Source organism: Hippopotamus amphibius, chromosome 10, assembly GCF_030028045.1.
Source record: "Hippopotamus amphibius kiboko isolate mHipAmp2 chromosome 10, mHipAmp2.hap2, whole genome shotgun sequence".
NCBI lineage: Eukaryota > Metazoa > Chordata > Mammalia > Artiodactyla > Hippopotamidae > Hippopotamus > Hippopotamus amphibius.
This window is the reverse complement of record NC_080195.1, coordinates 64,963,704-64,988,362: the sequence shown is the minus strand read 5'-3', so window position 1 is coordinate 64,988,362 and position 24,659 is coordinate 64,963,704. Positions and strand designations below refer to the sequence as shown.

The 24,659-nt window shown below is 34.5% G+C and overlaps 1 protein-coding gene across 4 annotated transcripts in view; it reads right to left on the bottom strand.

The window, feature by feature from the left end:
* The window catches only part of CBLB (Cbl proto-oncogene B), a 199,815-nt gene that overhangs the window by 31,600 nt on the left and 143,556 nt on the right, over positions 1-24,659 (bottom strand). For 2 of the 4 annotated variants that reach the window (XM_057697271.1, XM_057697272.1), the window contains exons 11-13: positions 18,834-19,019; positions 16,932-17,297; positions 9,214-9,308 (exon numbers count right to left, since the gene is read on the bottom strand). In XM_057697271.1, the coding sequence (XP_057553254.1) occupies positions 9,214-9,308; positions 16,932-17,297; positions 18,834-19,019 (647 nt within the window). The remainder of the gene's footprint in view (positions 1-9,213; positions 9,309-16,931; positions 17,298-18,833; positions 19,020-24,659) is intronic. The other 2 variants (XM_057697273.1, XM_057697274.1) reach the window with 1 other exon arrangement.

Here is a 24,659-nt window from a genome sequence, read left to right as displayed (position 1 = left end):
TAAAAGAAAAAGACTTATTGACCGAATATTCAACCACCACATCAGTATCAGGAGTGTTCTATCTGCCTGTTGCAGCTTAGTTCCAAAGATTTAAGAGTCTTCAAAGAAGCACTGCACTATGACACAAGAAAGGACAGTGTTTGAAATCACAGTTGTTCTGGCTGATTCTATATTTTATCTTCAAGGATAAAGAATTTAAACAGGGTAATTCACCCCCCTCTTTATCTTTGCTGCAAATCAACAGATGGAGTATCCTGAAGAAAATGAAAAGCAAAGTGCACCTAATATTTTATGGAATAATAAGGGCTTGCTGCTAAAACTTACTAATCATAGATAATTAGCTTAAATGGATTTTAGTGAATTATGCTAGAAGTGAAGAAACTCTTCGAGTGGCATTTGCTGCATATCTAAATCTGAAAAAAAATGCCTGGATATCCCGCTTATCACCATTTTTAATCAAGTTCTAAAGAGTCAGATTTTATTTTCCTTATTTATTATATTTTTAATGCAAACTTTTTATATCAGTAGAATATTCTAGTTAAAAATAAGCCAATTTGTAAGAATATCATTCCAGTGCATTTTCTTCAATATTATGTAAATTTTTATACAAAATTGATCTTAGTTCTGAAGCAAAAAATAAAAGCAATCTCTATCATTTAAAAAAGGGAATGTCACTGTTGTACAGCAGAAACTGGCACAACAGTGTAAAGCAATTATACTCCAATAAAGATCTGAAAAAATAAAAATAAAACTATGAACTTTGGGTGGTTATGTGTAAGTGTAGGTTCATCATTTTTAACAAATGTACCACTGTGGTGGAGGATGCTGAAAACAAAGAAGGCTGGGCCGGCATGGGGGCCGGGGGTATATGGGAAATATCTGTACCTCCTCAATATTGCTGTGAATCTAAAATGGCTCGAAGAAAATAAAGTCTTAATAAAAAAAAATAAACGAGGAAGGTACAAATAGATAATTTGTATATAAAGTACCAAAAGAGAAATCTCAATTTATATAAATAATTACACTATTTGTAATTACATGTGGGAGTTTTTTCCTTTCACAAACTCGTTCAAAAAAGTAGGTTCAGCTTTACTTGCAACTAGATAAGTGGTAAAAATAATTAGCTTAAGAATTTTCATTAGCTATCGTGTATGTTTACTTTTGGTAGTGGAGAAACCATCTAGCTTACAGGACATGGGAAAATGTTCAGTCATTGATTTAGCTCATGGGAAATTTTTAGGATACCAGAGGAATAAAATAAAGCAGTCTTATTTGGCTGGTCCCAAGTTAAAGCTGCCAAGTAAACAATCTTACCATTTACACCCAGTACTTCATTCCCTTTATATTATCATCATACATTCACAGAGTGTTCTGCACTGTGGCTGTCATTCCTGAGTTAATATGCTGGTAATGCACAAGCACACACAGTCTTAAAGACACACAGCCATCCTCCCCACAGCCTGCACCTTTTCCTAAGTTCAGTGTGTGTTATTTAAACCTTTAGTGACAGATACATCCCCTTTCTGCATGTGCACACTTGAAACAAATCGAGAATATATTTTCTAATGCTGCTTTTAACTAGTGATTTTGCATTTTGAAACTGAAGGCTTACAGATATAATCCTCTAAGCCTCCTACACTCCTGGCATGAGAGGCATGTAATCAGAGGGGTGATCTTCTGCGTATCTCATTGGTTTTACCTATATAACTTTTACCTCAAACATCACCCTTGCCAAGTACTTTTCTTTCCTTCATTTGAGCAATTCCTGATACCTAGATTAGTTCATCAACTTTTCCAGAAACAAAGCCAATTAGAAATATCCATCTTTACTGTCTACTGATGAACCTCCTGTGACACTGTCCCACAAAACAGTAATTTTCTTGAAACTTTAATCTTTTCTGTGTATTTAGTAAGTGTTCATATGTTGACATTGTATTTTCTATATATTCATCTATTTCTGTTTAATTGTAAAATGCTTAAGGGCAGACCCTGAGTCAGCCAAGGCCTGGCATGGTATGTCCCATGAAGCACTCACAGCTTTTAGACAAAAAGAATGAGAGGCTATTGGAGAAATACATGACCAAACTGTTACGGGAAAGAAAAACATTTTTAGGATCCTTTCATAATGTAGAAAAATATTTAAAGTATATTATTTTGCTTGTTTTCTGCATGTAACAATCTTATTTAATAATCTCTGAAGGCAAGGTTTTGAAAAATATCTTTTATTAAAACCAAATCTTCAGAGCCTGCCATATACACGAGTCCATATTTCTTGTACTAACTATCCTAACCTAACAGGGAAAACACTCAACTCAGAGAAATCATAGCCCAGAGAAGTGGTAACACAAAATCTAGCTGTATTTGAAATGGGGATTGCACATGTGCCACCTGTAAGTCATTTCCCCAGTATCTCAGAGTGAGCTTTACAAACATGCCTACTAATTTTGAGGATTCTTTCATGACGTCAAGAAGAATCAGTGTGGTATATTATTAGATTGAACATTAAGCTTTAATATACTTTAAGTATAAACATTTTCATTAATTTGTTTTTAAGCTGGAGAAACAAATTTCAAGTTAATTTTTAACTTAACTTATTCAGGAACAATATTCATGTCTAACACTTTTAGGGGACTGCTTTAGAAATCAAGAAGACAGATGTTGAGGAAACTTTTTTCTTTTTTTGAGAATCTAATTTTCTAATACACATTGAACATTAAAGACTTCACAATGATATTAACAGTGGCACTAGTTATACTTGCCAATAACTAGACACAACTCAAATCCCTTAGTAGAGGGATGGATAAACAAACCATGGTGTATTTTACAATGGAATACCTACTCTAAGCAATAAAAAAGGAACAAACTATTGATACACTTGACCACTTGGACAAATCTCAAATTCATTGTGCTAAGTAGAAAGAAGCCAATCTCAAAAGGCTATATACTGTATGATGCTATTTCTGTGACCTCCTGGAAAAAGCAAAACTATATGGACACAAAGCAGATTGATAATTTTCAAGGGTTTGGGTAACAGGAGAAACTGACACAAGGCCTGGGGGATTTTTTTGGAGTGATGGAACTGCTCTGTATCTTCATTGTGGTCGTGAATACACGACTCCACATTTGCCAAAACTCACAAAACTGCACATTAATAAAGCAGGATGAATTTTACTGTATGAAAATTATGCTTTAACAACTGGAAAATTTTCATTTTAGGGATAAAAATTCATTTTAACTCGTTTAAGATATTGTAGATAAGCATCTTCCACAAACAAATATGCTTAATATCCCTAGTGGCCTTCGAATCACTTACCTAATTCGATTTGAGCCTACAGAGAAATGTTGATAGAAACAAGAAATGCTTGAATGTGGTGGAATATGTCAAGATGCCCTCACTTAATGTGAAAATAAAATCTCACGCATTTCTAACCACATGCATTTTCTATGAGTGGATCAATATATTCATGGAGAAATGGAGAATATATGGTAAATTATGCCTCTGTGGCACAAAAAAGAGGCAGTATAAGGAATATAATTTAGATTGCATATTTAAGTAGAATCCAATGGCTCACATTTCTGTCTAAGGCTACCTAATTATTTGTGATTATAAATCAGTTGTATGGTATATTATAAGTAACAGATTTGTCAGACTACTGGGATTAATGTTAGTATCAGTTTTCATCTTAGCTTTTAGTCAGAGAAAATGAAAGATTAATGGGATTAGTGGCATTCCTGCACCCAGATTATAGCCATCCTCCAAATGTCATTTTCCCACAAAGGATAAGGGAGGGATGACAACTCTATCTGAATTTAGAAATTATAATAAGAAAATAAAAAGAAAATACCCATAATATTTATTTTGTACCCTGTCCACACACTAGTTCTCTTCCTGTTGAGACTAGGTTAAAACGATATACTTGCAGCCCCCAATTCTTTTCATCAATGTGTCAGCAAGTAAGTTTTAGGAATTCACCACAAAGCATTAGAAAACCTACATTAGGATGGTCAAGCTGCTTCTCAGGAGATTTGAACAAAATTTATAAATCAATGAGAATATGCAGAAGAAATAAAGTCTGCGTTTCAAATACGAGTCATATCAATATCAGCAGGTCAAAACCAAATGCACAAACATTTCTACATGATACATCAATGAGAGAATGCCACAGCCAACATAATGAACAAATGGAAAAGAGGATCCATTCCACACCATCCCATATACATCATGCCAACTGTAACTTACAAAGGACTGCCATCTTATAGTGCACCGTTCCATCTACCCAAGGTAAAACAAACAAAAAACAAAAACAGTGCACCATCTTGACAAATCTTAAAAATATTTTAACATACTTGAATGAAAGCTGGATCAAAAACTAATAAAAGAGCATCACTGTTCATTCACTAGGCTTATGAAAAGAGTAGCTCTTAATTACAGCCTCATCTTCCATTTAAAGTTCTCTACCATATTTTCTTTAAATCAATGAAATTCATTTCTTATCACTGAATATAAACAGGATTAATATAAAACTACACAAATCCTCAGGTAAAGAATAACAGAACGTGTTTTCCTGCTCTTTTGCCATTAAGGATAAACAGTGAAGCCCAGTGTGCACTGTATATAAGATGAAAACTTTTCATCAAGCTTATTTTCCTTCAGTTTTTAAAATCACAATGTGATGTTTGCTTTAATAGCGCCTGTGGCTTAGTACTTATGTCTGTCTTTCTCTGTTTTTCACTCCCCAGTCAAAAACAAAGCAAAAGAAAACAGAAATGTCCCTTTTCCCATGAATTTAACCACCATTTCAGTAAAACTGGTCTAGCTTTATCATTTTGCACTTACCTATCTACTGACCATTTTGGCCACTGTTTAAAGACAACCACACTCACATGCACACACACAGGCACAGATGCTGATGTTGTCTGGAGGTGTGGACCTCTTAAATCACACACTGGAAGGTGGCAGTAGTTGAGGCTGTATTCACAAATTCACATTTCTAGTTTTAGATTATGATAATAATAATAATGTTTACCACACAAAAATGTTCTAAATTTCTACAATATAAACATTTCAAGGGTAAATGGTATAGTTTTATAAGGTGATATTTAAATATGTAAGTTCCTACGTTATTAAAAAAAATCTTATAGGATTACATTCATATGTCTAAGAGTATAACCAGTCTAACTAAATTTGGGCACTGGGCATGTAGAAATGGCCTTATCAACTTTAGATAGTATCGATTAAATATTTACTTGAATATAATATAAAGTTTAAGCTTAGATGGTTTGTCCAACTGTCCTCCCAACAGTACTGTCTGGGTGTATGTGTAATCAGTACCAGAAACCCAACAGATCTGTACGTCTTAATTGTACCACCCTGCCCCCTTCCCACACTTGCTCCTTATCCAGTCTCTCTCCCTTTGGTAAGGGGCACCAACCCATTCACCCAGTTTCTTTAACCGAAAACCTGTATAAGAATCATACCTCACAGACATCTGATTTATTAACAGGTACTGTTAGAGGAAAATATAACCCAAAGCAGACCATGTAACTCCATCGCCATCACCCCAAATCCCTGACCATCTCTTACTGGTTCACCACAGCAGACACTACACTCTCCACTGGTCTCCCTGCTCCCACTTCTGCTGTCCTATAGACAATTCACGTAGCAGCCAGTGAAATTCTTTAAAAACACAAACCAGCATCATGTCATAATGTGGATCAAAACCTTTGATGGCTCCTAAAACTAACCAAACCAAAGTTCTTAGCATGGCCTGAAAGGCAATATACGATTTAGCTCCTGTATACCTTATTCAACTCCAGCCCTACTGTCCCTCTTGCTGTTCCCTCAGACATGCCAGAGGGATCCACTTGAGTTCTGTCTAGCTTCTATGCTCTTCACCCAGACAGCCTCATGGCTTGCTCCTTTCAGGTCTCTGTTCAGTATTATTTTTCCTGATAACTTCATCTAAAGTATAAACCTCCCTACCATATTTATCCCTTTCCCTGCTTTATTTTTCCTTCTAGTACTTACCACTACCTGACAGTATATACTATGGTTATTTGTTTCCTTGCTATTCTCCCCAACTAGAGGACAAATTCCAATGAGGATGGAATTTCATCTTGTTCACTCTGAATCTCCAGTTAGTACACTCAACTGAATGAAAATAGGATAGTTAGGCAAAATTTGGATTCTCTATTCACTGAGCTTAAAATATTAGCCCCTTATCTGTTTAGAAGAAAATCTGTAACAACAATCACCACCACCACCTGCAACAACAAAAAACCCTTTTTACAAAAATATGAAGTAATATTGATTCATGTGTATTTGAAAGCTTAAGATTAACATGTTAAAGTATAAAAGGTCCATTTCTAAAAGACAAGGAACACGAAAAATATTCTTCCAAAAAATGATATTCCTCAATATTCCAGAACATTATTTTACCTGAAGTAATTATTCCATTATTACAATAATTCCTTTGCTTATTGGCCAACATCTTGTGTTAAGTAAAATAAATATTTTTAACTGTTTCAAGTTTCATTTAGTTTAATTTTGAAAAATCAAGTTATTTCAAGATAAATATAATTTAGTAAAAATTGACACTGCAATAAAAATAATCCACATAGGTTTTTTCATTCTTCCCCTAAAAAATTATAATTACCCACCTCAAACTTTTAAGAATCTATATTTATAGCTAAGTGTCAATCATCTTAAATAGAAACATTTAAGAAAAAAATAAGTAAATCTATACATACGAGTACAGTTTCAGCTTACTTTTATAAAAGAGTATATTTTAAAAATATAAATTAAGAAAAATGCTTATTAAAATATTAAGTGACAAAGGAGAGCATGAAATTATCTCTACAATATAATCTAAATCATGTAAAAAGTCTAAAAAGAAAAAAAGTCAAAATGTTAAAACTCTGAGCATTGATATTTTGGGTATATATTGATATATGCTCATATTTATGTATCTAATTTTTTCTTTTATATATTTTCCATATTTTGTACAATGAAAAACTGCTACCTGTATGTCAGAATAAAAAATAAAATGGAGAGATAAACATGCCATTAAAAGCCAACACCTGTAATTTTAACTATGGTTAATTTGCAGCATGCAAAATAGAAAACTAATTTGCTGTTATGGCTGCACTGTTAAAGTATTCCTCTGGTTAAGTAAAGCAACTGCCTTGTTTCTGAGGGAAAAAATCAAGAATAAATGGGGAGAAAGTATATCCATGGAGACATACAAACTGAAGTGTTAGAAAAATATCAATAAAATGCATTTCACTATGAATTTGTTGTTCTGTATTTATAGGAAAAACAAGCACTTAATATTAAATATAAATGAAGCAAATTGTAACCTGACTCCTGGCCCACTTGCCAATATGAATTTAATAAACAGAATGTAAAATTTTAATCTCTAATTAGCAAGATTTCATTTACTTCATTTTCTGATGTTCTCTGATTTAGAGGTAATTGAGCTTAGATGTTTTAATTCCATATATATATATCCAGGGTTCGGGGGACTACAATATTGTATGTTATTACTGATGCAGAGTCTATTGCACAGAATATGTGATTTGCTTCTGACTTCTACGTCTGCTACATATCTGGCAGCTCTAAGAAAAGTGGCCACCAGAGAATGGTCCAATTAGCTGTTTCCCACTGTTCCTGAAATGATGTCAAATTTCACACTCTTCCTTTTTCTCTTCCCAATTGTGCTCATCCTCCATGAGTCAGGAAATTTCCATCTTCTCAATAAAACATCCTTGACTTACAAAGTCTGTAACAGTCTGTTCTCCAAGCTTATATAAAAACTAACAAGTTAGATTCGTACAATTTAGTGCATAATGTTCTCGTGATTTCATGTATGTTAACTTTAAAGTGGATTGTAAATTTCTTGGGAGCTGGTATCTAGCTTATCATTGTTTTGCGTTCAGTGACGAGCAGAGGAAGCAGTGAAGATGCTCTAAGACTTTCAGTTAGAAATGAAGATCTTAGCAGATGATAAAGTCAATCAACCAAACAACCAGGTATTCTCAGTATACTCACTCAAGAGCAAACAAAGGAATAAAGTGTTAAGGGAGAAGCAGAGATTACGAGAAAAGGGTTTTGCCCCTAAAACCTAATAATCTTTTTAATGTAGAGAGGCACTTTAGTATTAGAAAACAGTAGCGCAAAGTACATAATTAAATGTGTAGAAAATAAACGTTAGGAGGAGGAATGAGAATCATTCTTATTACCATCAATATGACTGAAGTCACAGAAATTCACAAAAGCAGAAAAAAATCAAGACAAGATTAGAGGGAAAGCATTATGAATTTCTGAACAGTATTTCAGTTGGGTAAAATTCTGTGTATCATACTGATAGCAGGAGAGCATAGCATTAATTTAGAAGGAAAGAAAAGAACAATGTTAGGTTTTCAGCAGGAAAGTGATCTGGGGAAAGCAGAATTTAAATTAAATCAGCTACATGAATAAAATACATTGGAGGAAAGAAAGGCAGCCTGATTTAATATAAAGAGTAGGAAAATGGCAATCTGGAGACGTGCTTTTATCCAGGTTTGATTTGGGTAGATACTGTCACTTAACTGTATGATGTGCTTGTGTCCCCATTTTTCAAATGTGACACCTGGTTTAACTCATTTTTCTGGCTTTAAAACCCACTGATATTAATTCTGAGATCATATCATATGATCAGGTAGAAGGCTCTTTCCATTGTCTTGTTATCAGCCGAAACTAGGGCAATGGGGAAGATTAGCTGAATATGAAAAACTTTAAAAGAACAATCAACAGGACTTAGTGACTGAATGGATTTGAGAAATGAGAAAACTGGAGGAACCAAAGATTATTTTATGATGTCAAACTGGGTAGTTGGAAAAACCGTGATATCTCTAAGGAAGAGACATGAATTGGAAAGTAGAGCTCATTGTGCTACTTGAGCCCCCTCTTGGATGCAGGGAAGACTTATTTAGCTTCTTCTCTGTTGCTTTATGTGTAATCTCAGAGTGTAGGTAAGTCTCAAAAATGCTGTAGTTATCAGCAAAGAATCAGAAAGGATCTTGACTTCTCGTACTTTAGTTTAAAAATCCAGCTGGTTCATTTTTATTGATGCATTTCTATGCACCTTGTACTTTCTATACTGAGAACCTCAAAACCACTCTTTCAAGAACAATACGCGTGGACGACCGATCTCCAAATTCAATAAAACTCACTTGATGCTGGGAAGAAGGGGGGCAGCTGGAGGGGGAGGAGAAAGCCGGGGAGGAACATCATACTCTTCACTTCCCAGGTGACCATTGGAAAAGACCTGAAAGGAAATAAACAGGTTAGTTTAGAATTTAACTTCTGGGGTACTTTAAGACAATAGCAGCTCTTAGACAATCTATAATTTTAAAGGGAATATATAATTTCAGTTTATTTGAACAAATGAAATACCATATAATTTACTTGGGAGTACCATAGTGATTATCTACCACCACCCAAAGTATTACCAGGTTATGTGAAAACATAAAATACAACATGATTCTTAAAAGCATTGAGAGGAGATGCTGTAATTTCTAAATGAGATATAGATAGCTAGATAAATAAATAGTAAATGTCCTCAAACATGGTCTGTTTTTATTGAATAGTTAGCATTCTCTGTAAGGATTCAATAAAGAAAAAAAGCAGCACTGGTGCAATTCTTATTTCAATTCCTCCCAAATAAAAGTGTTCTAAATTATATCTCTCTTGGGTTAACAGAACATTTCTAAACTTCTTGATGAAACAATATATGAGTGTAATCAGAAATGCTTTTGTCCTTTCAGCGCTACAGGGAAAGAGAGACCTGGTCTGGCTTTCAAAGTGCAGGCAATTTTAAACATACTTTTCCGTGTGTGAACAACACAAACCAAAATTGTCACCTTGCTCAGAAGGTACCATGGAAAGCCAGTGTTTACTTACTCAGAATTCAGAAATTCTGATTTCCAAGTTGCTCTGTTACATTATGGGAACTGTCTGAACAACTGCTCTTTACGAATCCAACAACTTGAAATAAAAGCAACTTAAAAGAGAAAAAGAATAACTGCAAAGAGAGATTAAACATATTTTAAGACCTTTAAGTACTCATTAGGGTTTTATCATGAAGCTCTTTCCCAAACTCTTTATTAGTTCATATTTTAAAAGGTATGGGCTGATTTGTAGCAAAAAGGATGTGATGTAACTTGAACAGTTCTAGGTAACCCTATCATGATGTACCGATTTCTTTTTCCCCCCTCATAGTTCTAAAATGGTGTTGAAGCTTTTGAATGCAAAAGTGAAAAGGCCATACATATCCTTTCCTAGCAACTTAAGAGGAGGAACATGTTTAAAGAATCCATTTGAAATATATCAATGTTTGCAATTCAAAGCTACACAATGTAAATTTTACAGCATTAAAGTATCACTCTAAAAATAAGTCCTGTGCTCTAGCTTTTATTTCTTATTAGATTCAATACACTGGAGATACACTATGACAAAAATATATTTTTAATTTTATCATAGGTTTCTGACTATGGACCAAATAACTGAACAAAGCAGAGGTTTTTTTTTTTCTTTTTGGATTTTGCTAGAGAGAAGAAATTTCTAAGTAGATATTAATTACTGTACAGTTCAATGAAAACCTTTAACATAAAAAAATCCCTTTTAACTAACAAATACGTGTATCAAACCACAAATGCTCAGAGTATGATGGGCATATGAAGTCATCCTTAATTGGAGTCCTGTGCAATTAATTGTTGCCAGAATGGATACAATGTAAGATTTCTGCAACCAGATCTCCTTGATGTTTCTGTCATAAATACATTTAAAATTCATTCTGGGAAATGTAATACGGGTTTATATGCAATTATTTGTTTTAATAGGAGCAAGTATCTAATGTACTGTTGATACCTAGTAAAATTTCAGCAATTATAAAAGAAAAGGGAGCTATGGGAATAATAGTTTCTGTTGTATTAGTTCTACATGAGTCTTTTTCAGGACAAAGACTCCGATTTCCTCATTTTATAGGACATTCCTTCAATGCTATGCACAACAGTAGGGCTCAAATGAATACTGACCGCTGATTGATTTACATTTTACACATATGCAAACAGTAAAGGACCACAAAAATGCAGGTACTAAAGTGATGCTCATATTTCTGTTTATCGAAAGTGGTTGAATGACAGGATTTAACATTATTTCATTCTGAACTCCATGTTCCCACCTGCACACATTTCATTAGACAAAATCATTTTATCTAAAACTACCTGGGGGAATGCAGGAGGTCACAACTTTTTGAGCTAAAAATAAGTTTTTACCTCCTCTGGAAATCTGAAAAGACTTTTGCAAATAGGAGAAAACAATAGGTCCTCAAATGGATAGACTGATAGCATCAACAGAAGCAGTTCACACTGAAATCGCACTGCTTCAGGCCTTCTTTAACTTTCAACTAAGGAAACATCTTTTTCTTCTGTCTTCCAAGCTCACCGTTGCAAATTTAGCACAATTCCATTGGACATGCTACCAACTTAAATATTCTGATCCTATCACTCCTCTGCCAAAAAAGTTTTAAAAAGCTCTTTTTTATCTACCAAATTACAGATAACTTAGTATAGAATATAAGACACTCGAAACTGCTTTCAGTTTACATTGTCATAGTTTTACCTGCTGTACTTCCTCTCTTTGTATGCTCTATAGTCTGTCCAAAATTGACTTCCTGCACTGTGCTTACCTTCCCACCTCCGTGCTATTCCTCCCTGTCATGTCTACAAAAACACCACCTACTGATCTTTTAATCTGTATAGCCAGTGACTCTCTTGCGTGAAGCTTTTATTCCTTCTTTTACCGTGCATCTCAATTAGAACATTTTCCCCCCCTTGGGGATCTCGCATTATATTTTCTGGAGGCTTCTCCCGTGCCTCATCCTTTAGTTGATTATATACCTGTCTCGTTCTCACTAAACTGTGCTTGATTCGTTTGTATTTGTCACAGTGTCCTGAACATCCTACTCATTTAACCAAAAGAGGTTGAAGGAATAAGAATACATGAAGGGGAACTTACACGTGTGGAAGAAGTATAATCTGAGTGATCACTAAATTTATGATAAACTAAGTTACCCTAGATTAATATTTTTCTACAAGCCTCAAGATAACATTTCATCCTAATTTTGAAGTTTCAAATGTTTTCTTATGATTCAGATATTGTCTAAAAATTAAGGTTAAAGCATTTGGGACCCCTGAGATGTAAGAAAAACAAACATAATTGTGATAATCTTAGCACAATTCAGAAAAACCTTTTTAATTACAAAACTGCAAACACAGCCACCTTCCCCCAACCCACACATGTAAACCCACACATACATTACACCAAAACTATCACTATAATTTATCCTTCAGCAACATTAGATGAAAAATGAAACCTGTGTACACAGAGGACTTATTTTCTGAAAGATGACACTTGAGATTCATAGATAAGTTTAAGGTCATTCTTATAAACATGTGTCTCTCTACCAAAAAAGCAAAAGCCACAATCTCAAAAAGAGGAATCCTTCCATAAATTTATCTAGCAACATCTTCAACAGATTATTGTACACAGGGTCATTTTAGAATAATGTCAAAGTGACATGACAAGTCAGAGATAGTTTTTATCACATAAGAAACACTAGCATTCTTAATCTTTTAAGAGGAACAAATAAAGATAGTTGGACACAGTGTTAGTATCTAGATGTAAGGAGATACATTTCAAGTTTCCGATGATATTTTCTAATATTTTAGTGCAAATAGTTTTACCTCAGATAATTTAAAACGAACAAACCAACAACAATAAATAAATATCTAGCCAATAAAAAATTAAGGAACAGGTTTATAATGTGGCTAGAATTTGGGGGAATGGAAACAGTCCTATAGGAAAGAAATCTCTTACCAATAAAATAAAACAAGATACATAAACCCAATAACTCTAAGCTTGCAGGTTCATGTTAAAAGTAAAGTATGACCTTAGCTAACTTGATTATGCTAGGTGGGAGGGAAAAGAGAAAAGGGAGTATAAATGCAAGTCACAGAAAATTCTTACACTTCATTTTAACTATGAATTTGAGGGCTTTTTTTCCTTAGAGCTCTTTACAATTAGTCAGTAAAGTAATTTGAATTTATTTGTGCTTCCCTTACATTTATTTAGTAGTGAAGATGCAAATAAAAAGGGCACATGGTCCTAATGGATGATGGGAACTGGCACACTGACAGAGGACACACGACAAAGGGGGAGCGAGTCCTCACTCCATCTACATAATGTTTAGTTTTATGAATTCCCCTTATGGTATTCCATATGTACATTTAATTTTAAACTTTTAGCACTCATCTAAGTTTTCTTATCTTTAAAATGGGAAGATGATATTTAATTTGAGATATTTCCTTTAATGAAAACACGTCTAAATGATAGTTGTTACTATTTGACACAGAAATGCATTTGCTTACATTTGGAGAGACTGATGGGTTATGTGAAGACAATACATCAGCCTCCAGGTATCCAAATCCCTACGCCCTTTAAAGACTGCACACTAGGCATGGAGGCTGAGAATATATTGTGACATTTACCATCTTCATTAATATACAAGTCTTTTTAAATCAAAATCACTTCGCCTTCTTCATCCCTTCTCCCTTGTCTTCCTCTTACTGTGAATATGGGATCTACCTACAGAGAGTGACTACTTTTCTAAAAGGGTAAAAAATCCTATTTTAAACAAGACCATTACATTCTGCCTTTGGCTGAAGGCTAGTGCTGGAAAAATTCATGAAACAAACTGTCTATACTCCTCGTGTAGCATGGACATCATCTTCCTCCAAGCCCTTTCCTGCCCCACCCTTGCCCAACCCCACCCCCACATGCATACACTCTTTCACCTCTATCATCAACCTAAGCACTGTAATAACTCAGCAGCCCAGTTACTGAGTGTTAGCCGAGTATTCATTAGGAACTATGCTAAATAAAAGGAGAGAGGAAGGGGAGAAAAAGATAATGATTTTTGTTTTAAATTAAAAAAGAAATGACATCTATTTTAAATGAAAATGAACTGTTACAACTTATACTGAGACTCCGTATCTAATAGTTTGGTTTAATTCCAGAACCAAGGGGTATATGGAGACTTAGATATTTGGAGGGTAACTATTCTCCTAGAAACTAGGTACTCTTATTATTTCATTTCATAAAGTAAGGGAAATAAGTGGAATTGGGGGCAAAGATGTAGTAAGTTGCTTGCATCCACAAAGCCAGTGAATTCTAGAACAGGAAGTAAAATTCAGGTCTGATTCCAGAGCCTGGCTGATCTATGTTGATCAGATTTTTAGTTTTGTTAAAATGCAGCTATCAGGTTTCCCTTATCATTTTTACTTCTGCCTAAAGGAGCTGAACAGTTCCTCTGCTATAAAAACATTTTGTTCAGTTTGAAAGGGGAGAGAACATTGGGATTCTGGTTGCCCTGAGCACTAGGAGAGTCCTGTATGTAGAAAGTGCTTACAAATATGTAATTAAATCAGTCGGGATTGAGGAACTACAAAGACGTAAGGTGAGAAAAACTCCAACCCAGGATAATGCAGAAACTGAGAACCACAGGATCCTAGATGGACTCAATCTTCCATCAGTTGAAGCCACCCTCTAAGTCTCCCAACAGTGAAATGAGAAGAGGAATTAGGCTTTTTCTACTTTATGTCCGTTGTGATATATCCTGAGGTCTACTGAAGTGGAACCATTTTTCCTTCAAAAGACAATACAAGAGGAGAATAAGGGGTGACATGGTCTGTTTTATAGCACTTAATACATTAACTATATATAAATCCTTCTTTATAATCTGCCTTAAAAGTCAAACAGCTAGACTGAAATGAGAAATCTTAGATGTCTAGTTTTGGTTAAAATATTAAGTCCAGTTGTAACTTCAAATGAACTTTGAGAATATAAGCATTGCAATGCTAATACACACAACATGTGAGATTAGATCTTAACGAATTTTAATGAAGATTATTTAGATAGAACTAAAATTCAGCCTTCAATAAGAGAGAAACTTTGTGCTTTGCTCAATGTTCTCTGGGATATTAGCATGTTTCAACGATCAGGTCATGAAAGTTCACATAGAAAACATGTAAAGGAATCTTTATAACTGAAATCACCATTAATACTGCATACCTATAGTTAATATAATTAAAATAAAATTTCATACCTATAACCTAAGAAATTATAACCCCAATTTAAAAAAACCACCATCCATACAAAAATTAATAGCCTATATTCTAGGGTTTAGAAGGGCAGGTTTATTTAGTGCTAAGACTGTTTCACATATTATCTAAGAAGAACCCTGAAACAAGAGGTCTTCAATGAATTGGCTAAGATTATTATATTCTAAGTATTTCCAAAGTCCATTCAGGAAATGAATTATAATATGTTGCTGAGATATAACCATTCATGTCAGAGCTCTTCTGAACACTCTCCTTAAGACAGGTGTGATTATGTATGAATGAAAAGTAATAGAGACTGAAGGGAAGAAAAAAATCACTGTGAAAAAAAAAGGCAGGTTCTTCTGATCAAGAGTCTAGGTTGTAGAAACATACTTTTGAGGATAAGCTCTTCATTTTCAGAGAACACTATAAAAATGTTTATATAAGTGTGTTCTCTTCCATTTACATCACCTTTACATGACCTTGGAGAAAACCTTTACAGATCTTAATAGATGCTTTCTTACTGAAGGCACCAACACAAGGCATTAACAAAGAATTACAGCAAACCACCGCCACCCTTCCTCTTTGTTTTGAGCGCTTGGGTAGACAGTTTTGACTCTTGCTATCCTGGCTACCCGAGAATATCACTAATAATTAAATCTTACGCAAAGTTTTCCTTGCCACATGTGCATGGAAATGCGTGTGTGCACACACATACAGGAATTTAGCACATGTCATTCCTCACACTTTGTTTCTTGATCAACTCACCTATTGAACAAAACAAGCTATTATTTTGAAGGAACAGTCTATTCCTCTAAAATAACAACTTAAGATCAAGAGAGATGGGAACACTTTAATACCACAGTCTTCAAAAGAGGCAGAGCCTCCCTCAGCTGAAGGAAGATGGTGACGATCTGATCTCAGAGTCAAAAATATCATGGACACAAATGCCAGGAAACAGCTACAGGACAGCTCTACCAAGGGCCCACCGACGGTTCCAAACTCTGTGATTTCTGCTGCTGCCTCTCTGGTTCCCTGCAAGCTTAAAATCTTTCCTATACGTGGAAATGACAGTGGTAATATCCTTCAGGTTAGAACTCAACACGTATGAGAGTCTCTTTCAGTTTTATAAAGAGCTTGCTTTGTAACAGTGAGCTGGACTTGGTGTTTTCATGCATGTGAGAAGTTCATTTTACCTGGCTGCCTAAGGTGTACTGTCCCAGGCAACAATAATTCTAATGACTGATTGATGATATGCTGTAATTATACAATGTCTTTTCAAATTAGAACTAGAAGCGTTAAAAAAAAGAGTGCTGATTTTCCCACTGACAACTTATTCACGGGAAAAATTTTTGCAGACGAAATAAGGAAAGGTGAACTAAACCTCTGGCAAATTGTCTAGTGTCTTCGTATGAAAATTAAATCACTACTTAGAACCTTCTTCCTGACTTTTTTTTTTAAAGAACTTTTATTGAGACACAGTTAGCATACAATAAACTGCATATATTTAGAGTGTACAGTTTGGTATCCCAATCTCCCAACTTCCTGACTTCTTTTAGGTTTAAGTTTTAATGAGCTTCTGACTTATTTATTTATAACTTGCAGATAATTAAAGACTTACAGGGAAGTGTCACACTAGGCAAAAAAACCCATCACCCAACCTTCTATACTACCTCCTTATCAGAAGACTATGAACAGACTGTTTAGCTTCTGCTTTGCGTATTTCTTACCTTGGCTCCTTCTAAAGGCAAATCATGGCGTCTGTGTTTCCGCATAAGCACTGGGTCAGAGCCCATTCTACTGTGCCTTCCATTTACACTGGAACTGGCTGTGATTCCAGGCTTTGGAGAGCCATCCCCTAGGAGGCGACATCCCACCGACTGATTAGTCCCAAGCACATCCCGAGGGCACCAGGCTTCAAGAGGCATCGGCTGGTCTCTGGAAGGCACACTTTCCACGTGATGGAAGTGACGACTCAGTCTATTGTCAGGGGGGATTGGGGGAGGTCTCTCAGGTGGAGGGGGAGGAGGGTCTCTTAAGGGAGGTGGTGGTGCTGGGAGTGGTTTATCTTGTTTTCTCACCATGCAAGGAGAAGACTAAAGAAACACAAGAGGAAAAAGAAATGAAAAGGTGTTCCAGGCACTGAAATGACTTCCAGACTATTATTGCTTTTGTTTTCTAAGCCATAACAGAGCTTTATTAGATTCCTGTGCCATCTTTTAATGAGTTTCTTTTATCACCAATTAATGAAAGCTTAAAAAATTAATGAAAAACTCAAATATATCTCATTAAGATTTCTTTGTAGAAAATGAATACGTAAACTCCAATGTTAGGATTATAAGGACTATAGGAAAAAGGAGCAACAGATCAAAATTATATGATGATTTTTACTGGTTGACATTAAAATAATAATGAGTTATTATTTTATTTGCAAGTTTCTATGATTTAGGAGAGACAGCAGAAACCATCGAAGTTGTTTTAATTTTTAAATTGATTTGTAATATCTCTGGAAGACTGAAAATGTTGATTTTGTTATTTTTGTGTTCACTGCTATAATATAGAGCAACTGACAAGGGGGAAATGTGCTCTGGTTCTTTATCAGTTACTACCAGAATGGTGAAAATTCACAAATAATAGAGCAGCATTATTTATAAACCTTACCTGAATTTTACGGATCCTTTAAAAAAAAAATCAGTCTGAAATGCTTATGTGGAAATATGAAACTATAAGCTCCTGAATTGAATCTAGGTGAGTTTCACAGTTTTTATTTTCATTTACACAGTTCATCTGATGAATGATTTGTGCTTTTATTGTTAGAAAATATTAGAGAAAAAAGGAATGTGTTGTGTGTTTACGTAATTCTGACATCTTAAAAAGTTTTAATATGATCTTAAAATCATGTTGACTGTAATGTAGAAAAGTCCAATACCACTAAAATACTGCACTTGCAACTAGTTTTACACCATAAAGCATATTACTAAGTGGGATTAATATTTAAAATCTTATATGTAATAAAGCAAAATATTCCCTTATCAAATTTGGAAAAAATCTGCACAGAACTAAAATAAACTGTGGGCTTAGATGTACAGATAGAATTATGTCTTTAATATTAAACAGTAATGTAATTACTTTGCAAATACTGTAATTCTTTGTAATTAATTCCTTCAGGTATAAAAGGTACATATAATTCTCTCTTCTGAGTCACCTTGAAACATGGGTGATAATTTATCACATCTTAAGCCCTTATGCAAATATACTCCCATAACATTTTTCTTGTCAAGACACTATGAAAATGAGTGTAAAATATCATTTAATAAGAGCATGCAATTTATTTTAATATATATAATGACCTTTTAAATCCATTTTCCAGAATAACTATACTTACTCTGCTGTTTATTTTAGCAAATCAGGGGGCTGTTACAGACATGTGCTCTCTCTGAATAATTATGTAACTTTTATAGTAATAAAGCAAGGAATATGAGAGTGGACTCACTATAAGCAAAATGAGAGATCCATCAAAGTTGTTCATAAATAAGAGCATAAGAGATACGAGTAACAGAATTTTAAAAGCCTGAGCAGTCAATAATCATCATATAAAACTACCATCTGTGTTTCTAATAAAATTGATTTACCTTTGGTGAACCAGTTGGGCTGCCACAGGGAGACCGAACTACGCCTTTCTGAATTAGATCCAGGCGAGGAGGCACTGGTGGCAGGCTTAGATGTGGGATCTGGAGAGGGTCTGGATGTGGCTTTCTTCTCTGTGCGAGGGGAGAGGAGCCTGGTGATGTGACGGGGGAATTCTGCCTGTCAGTGCACTAGAATATCAAAAGACAATAGTGCTGCTTATTTCACGTATAAAGTGTGTACCTTTCAGTTCTTAAGACATTCGGTTTTGAGGATGTATCTGCTATTGAACATCTGTTAAAATAAACTCACTTAGTGGACTCTGATTAATAGATGGAAACAGCTCACATTGTCCCTCAAGGGCAGTATTATGTAAGGAATAAACGGATTAGTTTCTCCTATGTACTGCAGAAAGGGCCTAGGAAAAAACCAGCAAAAGTGTAGTTTAAAAAAAATCAAACGCAGGCATTCTTCTAGAAACCTGTCTACATCTTATGAGGAAACCAGAAACACGCAATGTAGTAATGCACACCACTCTTGATTATCTATATTATAGAATTTTCTTAGGTCTTTGGTTTATAGTATATTCTAGAACTTGGAAATCATTTGTTCCATATAAAATATACCCAGTGCATAATCTACTTTCCCACAAACCAATTAACTCAGACAAGCTTTTTAAAAAAGCTGTGTATTTAAAATAAACAGGTTTAAGACCCATATTTTCCCCCAAGCCTTCACATGGAAAATAAATCCTCAAGTTAAAGGTTCCTCTTTAAAAACAATTAAATCTAGGAAAGCCTGTACTTCTAAAAATCTGATAGTCTATCCTTCTAAACCCTCTGATATTACAGGGTTTCCATGTTATCTGGCAGATAAAAGAACAGCAAAAAGCCATCAACAAGTGCTTTGATTTGTATGCGTGTTTGTGTGTGTGTGTGTGTGTGTGTGTGTGTGTGTGTGTGTGTGTGTGTATGTCTGACGTAACCTGATTCCTATTTGATACAAGACCCATCCTAATTAATCAGATAGCTTCACTAAGTTAAATAATATTCTGTTCTGAAATATCAGGCAGTTTCCTTTCCAAGGCTAAGTTACCACCTACCTCTTTGGAAATCTAGGCTTAATTTTTATACCTACTACGTTAATCTAGTGTGCTTTGCTATTTATCTATTTCCTAGTGTTAGTATTTATAGAGTTTTAAGCTTGTTTTTAAGCCATCTCCCCCTAACACTACTTACCTTTACAAGAGTGGTCAGTGCCAACTGACAATTTAATATCAGCTCTAGCAACAGTGAGAAAGATTTAGCCATTCTGTCCTTAACTGAGATGCGATAATAAATTTGTGTTCATGTCCGCACTTAGTTACATCGTGTAAGGTCTTTTTTTTTTTCTAATGTACTACAATTGGGGTTTGTCTGCTGGTTTTCTTATGATCAGATGAGCATTATGGGTTTCTGGAAGGAAGGCCATGCTGGTAAAGTGACACTTTAACCACATCGCATCAGGGTCTGCACTATCAATGGGCTTCATCACTGTTGATGTCGACCTTGATTATCTCGCTGAGGTACTGGCTGTCAATGTTTCTACACGATAAAGTTATTTTCTTTTTCTCCCCATTTTCTTACTGTAGTCTTTGCAAGGAAGTTACTACGTGCAACTCACACTAAAGGAGTGGGGACTTATGCTCCCCCTGGTAAAGGCTTTTTAAAAATAAATATGAATGTCTACGCAGAAGCTTCAGGACCATATTTCAGGTATACTTGAATATTGTCACGATATTGCTAAACTATCAATTCTTTGTCTCTCTCAATAGGTGCCAAATAAAACAGGTCAATAAATTAGATGCATTTTCACATGTAAATTTTAAGAACCTTTTCTTTTTATTAATTTCATGATTCTTTTTATATCTCTTACTTGTGAGAAGGCAGAAAAATTCAATTGTTACTTGAAGGAGAAAAAGTAGAAACTCTAGAGTCATAAGCTGATTTTAATGCAGCCGGTCATTCTTAATAAAATAACATTTTTACGCCAAAAGTCATGGAGCCTTGCATGTCACGAATTTGAACCTTATGGAGCAAAACCAGTCCAAAAATGATCACAGACAGAACAGAAAAACATCCTGATGTCAAACTATGTGCATCACAGTATTGTAGCAATTCAGCTCAGGAGATGTCACAGGACATCTAATTCTCCACAATTCCCATTAAGGATAAATTACATTCTCTTGAGAACTAGAAAAACTGTTACCTGATAAAAATGCTTTATTGATCTGGTTATTATTCTTTACCAAAAAAAAAAAAAAAAAGATTCAAGAAGCAAAGCTATCCACATGGTTCCTATCCTATAAAATATAATTTTTACATATATATACAGAGAATACATAGCACTTCATCGTTTCAGCTACTTGCAGAGAAATTTTCCAGTGCTAGGTGCATTCACTGCAAAGACCTATGCTCCTCCAAGCACTCTTCCTCCACAGCTACCTGCCTGCTTCCCTAATTACCTGGAACAGGAAGGAGAATTCTGACACAGCCAACAGCCCACCATCACCATTAGAAATTGACTTCTGCTTTAACTACTAATTTAATATTTAAGTAGTTACCATATTCCTAGCATATTTAAATAATGGGATGGACTTGAAGTGGGTGAACTGTTAAGATATTGAAAGGGTGTATTGAAAATCTTCAGACAGACATCCAAATCACTGTGTGTAGTGCAGCAGTAACCCTGAACTTCTAGGTACCTCCACACAAGCACACTCTCTACAGCTTTGTGAATGTAATCTGAAGCAGACCTTGCTTAAGAACAATTCATACTGTATTCTCAAGGTGATTTTATACTGTCCTCCTGAAAGACTAATTCATTTTGGAGCATTACAGTATCTGTAAGTTGCCTCATTCAGAAAGATTTTATGGAGAATATATTAGTATGTGAAGAAACAAAAAATGTTCTCTCTTTATTGATTATATGATCTAAATTCACCATAACATTCATTTTCCAGAGCTCTCCTAAATTATAGTAAAATTCACATGTAAGAGTAGATAACTGAACAGTGCCTTTTATTTTATTTTACGTTTTAACAGTGCCCTTTAGATAATAATACATTTTTCTTTGCTGAATCCTTTTTGTTGTCTCTATGAACAATTCTGCAAGTAGAATATTGAAACTTTGCATTAACTTTTATTGCTGGTAAAATTCAAATGCTAACTATGAACACATAAACATTTTTAATAGATGGTCACATTAAAGGTCACTTTTTAATTTATTTGAGTAATCACCAATTATATTTTTCCTTCCTATTTGAAAGTCTAAGGAGACAAGAAGTCTTACACAATGCTTCACATGCCCACTCATGTTATGTGCTTTGTCCCATTATCTATCATATTCTTTTATTTACCTCTCAATGATTTGAAAGAGCTCTTAATATGTTAGGATAGTGAACCCCTATCTGTTTCAATTATGGTGGATAATGTTTTCTCAGTTTGTCTTCAAATTTTGTTTATGGTAGAGATTTTACTACTGCTCTTCTGGTTTTAATCTCCCAATGAATAAATAAAATTAATTAGTTTAACAAAAAGGCATATTAATCAAGGGATGCTAAAAAGGATCATACCCTTTTTTCCACTGCCCTACATGAAATCCTTTCTTTGTCTCTCCCTCTCTATCTATCCACTCTGTTAGGTTAGAACAGGAAAATGGAAAGCTAAGAAAAGATTAAGTAGGAAAGTATAGGAAGTAGAAAATAGGAGGTGGACACAGAATCAACTTTACAGAATTTACTGCACAATATAAAGAAAATCACTTATGTAGAGGTAACTGCAAGAATTGGGAAGAATGGATTCATCCTTTCAAGTTACAAGATAGCTGATCTGAGTAATTCCATTCCTTTATCTTGATTTTAGGTAATTCTCACTTTTTTCTAGTATTACACTTGCTTTCAGAACTTCAGAATATATGATCTTTTTTCATTTCCACTCCTTTCAAAATACAAAAGCTGGGCACCTTGGTTCCTGCCTGTATTATCATCACACCAGCCGTGTTTGTCTCACTAACAACTTCTCTTAAGTTCTTTAATGCTGGTCATTGATGAGCACGTCTTTAACAAGCTGAAAACCTGGTGCTCTAGAAATTCAAAGACCACGCTTGATTCTTTTATGTCTACATGCTTACCAATTTTTCTAAACCCGTTGCTTCATGAAATGAATAAGTGCTATACTTTATTTTTCTGACAAAATTTACAGAATTCTTTAGCACTTAGAATAGGAGGCGAATGACTACCATAAGCAATAGAGAAACCTAAATTTGCAATTTTAAGAGAAATCCTGAGAGAAAAAAGTAGTCAAAAGCCCATCTCAGCATGCTCAGCAATTACCAATAATAATCGGGGACTCATTCTATTTTAGTCGCTCTTCATTTTATCCACACCTTTTAAAGAGTGATTTTATAAAAGCCTTAATAAGATCCATTATTATGGAAATGGCAAAACATTTGGTAAGAAACTTCAAACCCTGCCAGGCTATTATTAAAAACAGGACAAGAGAAAACCTCTCCAATTACTAAGAAGATGAGAGTTCTGACAATCCCAGAGATAATCAAAGTCAATTTTATAATATTTCTAAGAAGATTTTTACTTAATGAATTTTCATATCTGAACAAGGTAGATACATGTATTATAAAGATTATGAAAAGGACAGCATTTCTCTAAATGCACGAAAATTAATGAAGGACACTGATAAAACTTTTATCACATAAAATATACTCTAAGTAAAACATTCTAATAAAATAGAATTAAAACAAAATATTCTAATATTTTTCTGCTACTAACTATCCTCTTGGTTTTTCTTCTCTCATTCATTTGTGAACATACATAATAAAATCAAAAGACTTCAAAATAATAGCCTATACAGAATATTATTCAGAAGGTATCCATTACTGAACCATTCACACACACACATATTCATGTGTAATCTGTAGTATAAGTATAAATGATTTACGTTGTCTGCTTTGGAGTACTGTATCCTTGTTCCCTTTTAGGTAACAGGCTTATATGAGGAACATCGTATAAGAGCAATACAATCATTTCATATTTATTCACAGTCACACTTCAAGAAGTCTCAAGATGTAGGAATTCAGGGAGAAACTTGAAGTGAAAAAGAAAAGTTTTCCCAACTTAATCTATAGATTGAATGCAATCCCAATTAAAATCCAGCAAGTTATTTTTTAGATATGGTCAAACTGATTCTGAAGTTTAGATGGAGACAAAAGACCCAGAATAGCCAACAGGATAGTTAAGAAGAACAAAGTTGGAAGACTGACACTACTTGACTTTAAGACCTACCATAAAGCTACACTAATCAAGATTCTGTGGTATTGGCAGAAGAACAGACATATAATACATCAGAGGAACAGAAATAGATTCCCCGAAATATAGTCAACTGATCTTTGACAAAGGAGCGAAGGTAACACAGTGTAGTAAAGACAGTCTTCTCAACAAATGGTGCTGAAGAACTGGATATCCACATGCAAAAAAAAAAAAAAAAAGGAATCTAGGCATAGACCTTATACCCTTCACAAATTAACTCAAAATGGACCACAAACTTAAATGTAAAAAGAAAAATTATAAACCTCCTAGAAGATAATATAGGAGAAGTCTAAAAAGTGATCAACAAATACAAGGTCATCTAGATACAACACCAAAGATGCCATTCTGGAAAGAAATAATGGGTAAGCTGGACATCATTAAAAGGAACAATTTCTGTTCTGTGAAAGAAACTATCAAGATAATTAAAAAAACAAGCCACAGACTAGAAGGAAATCTTCGGAAAATACAC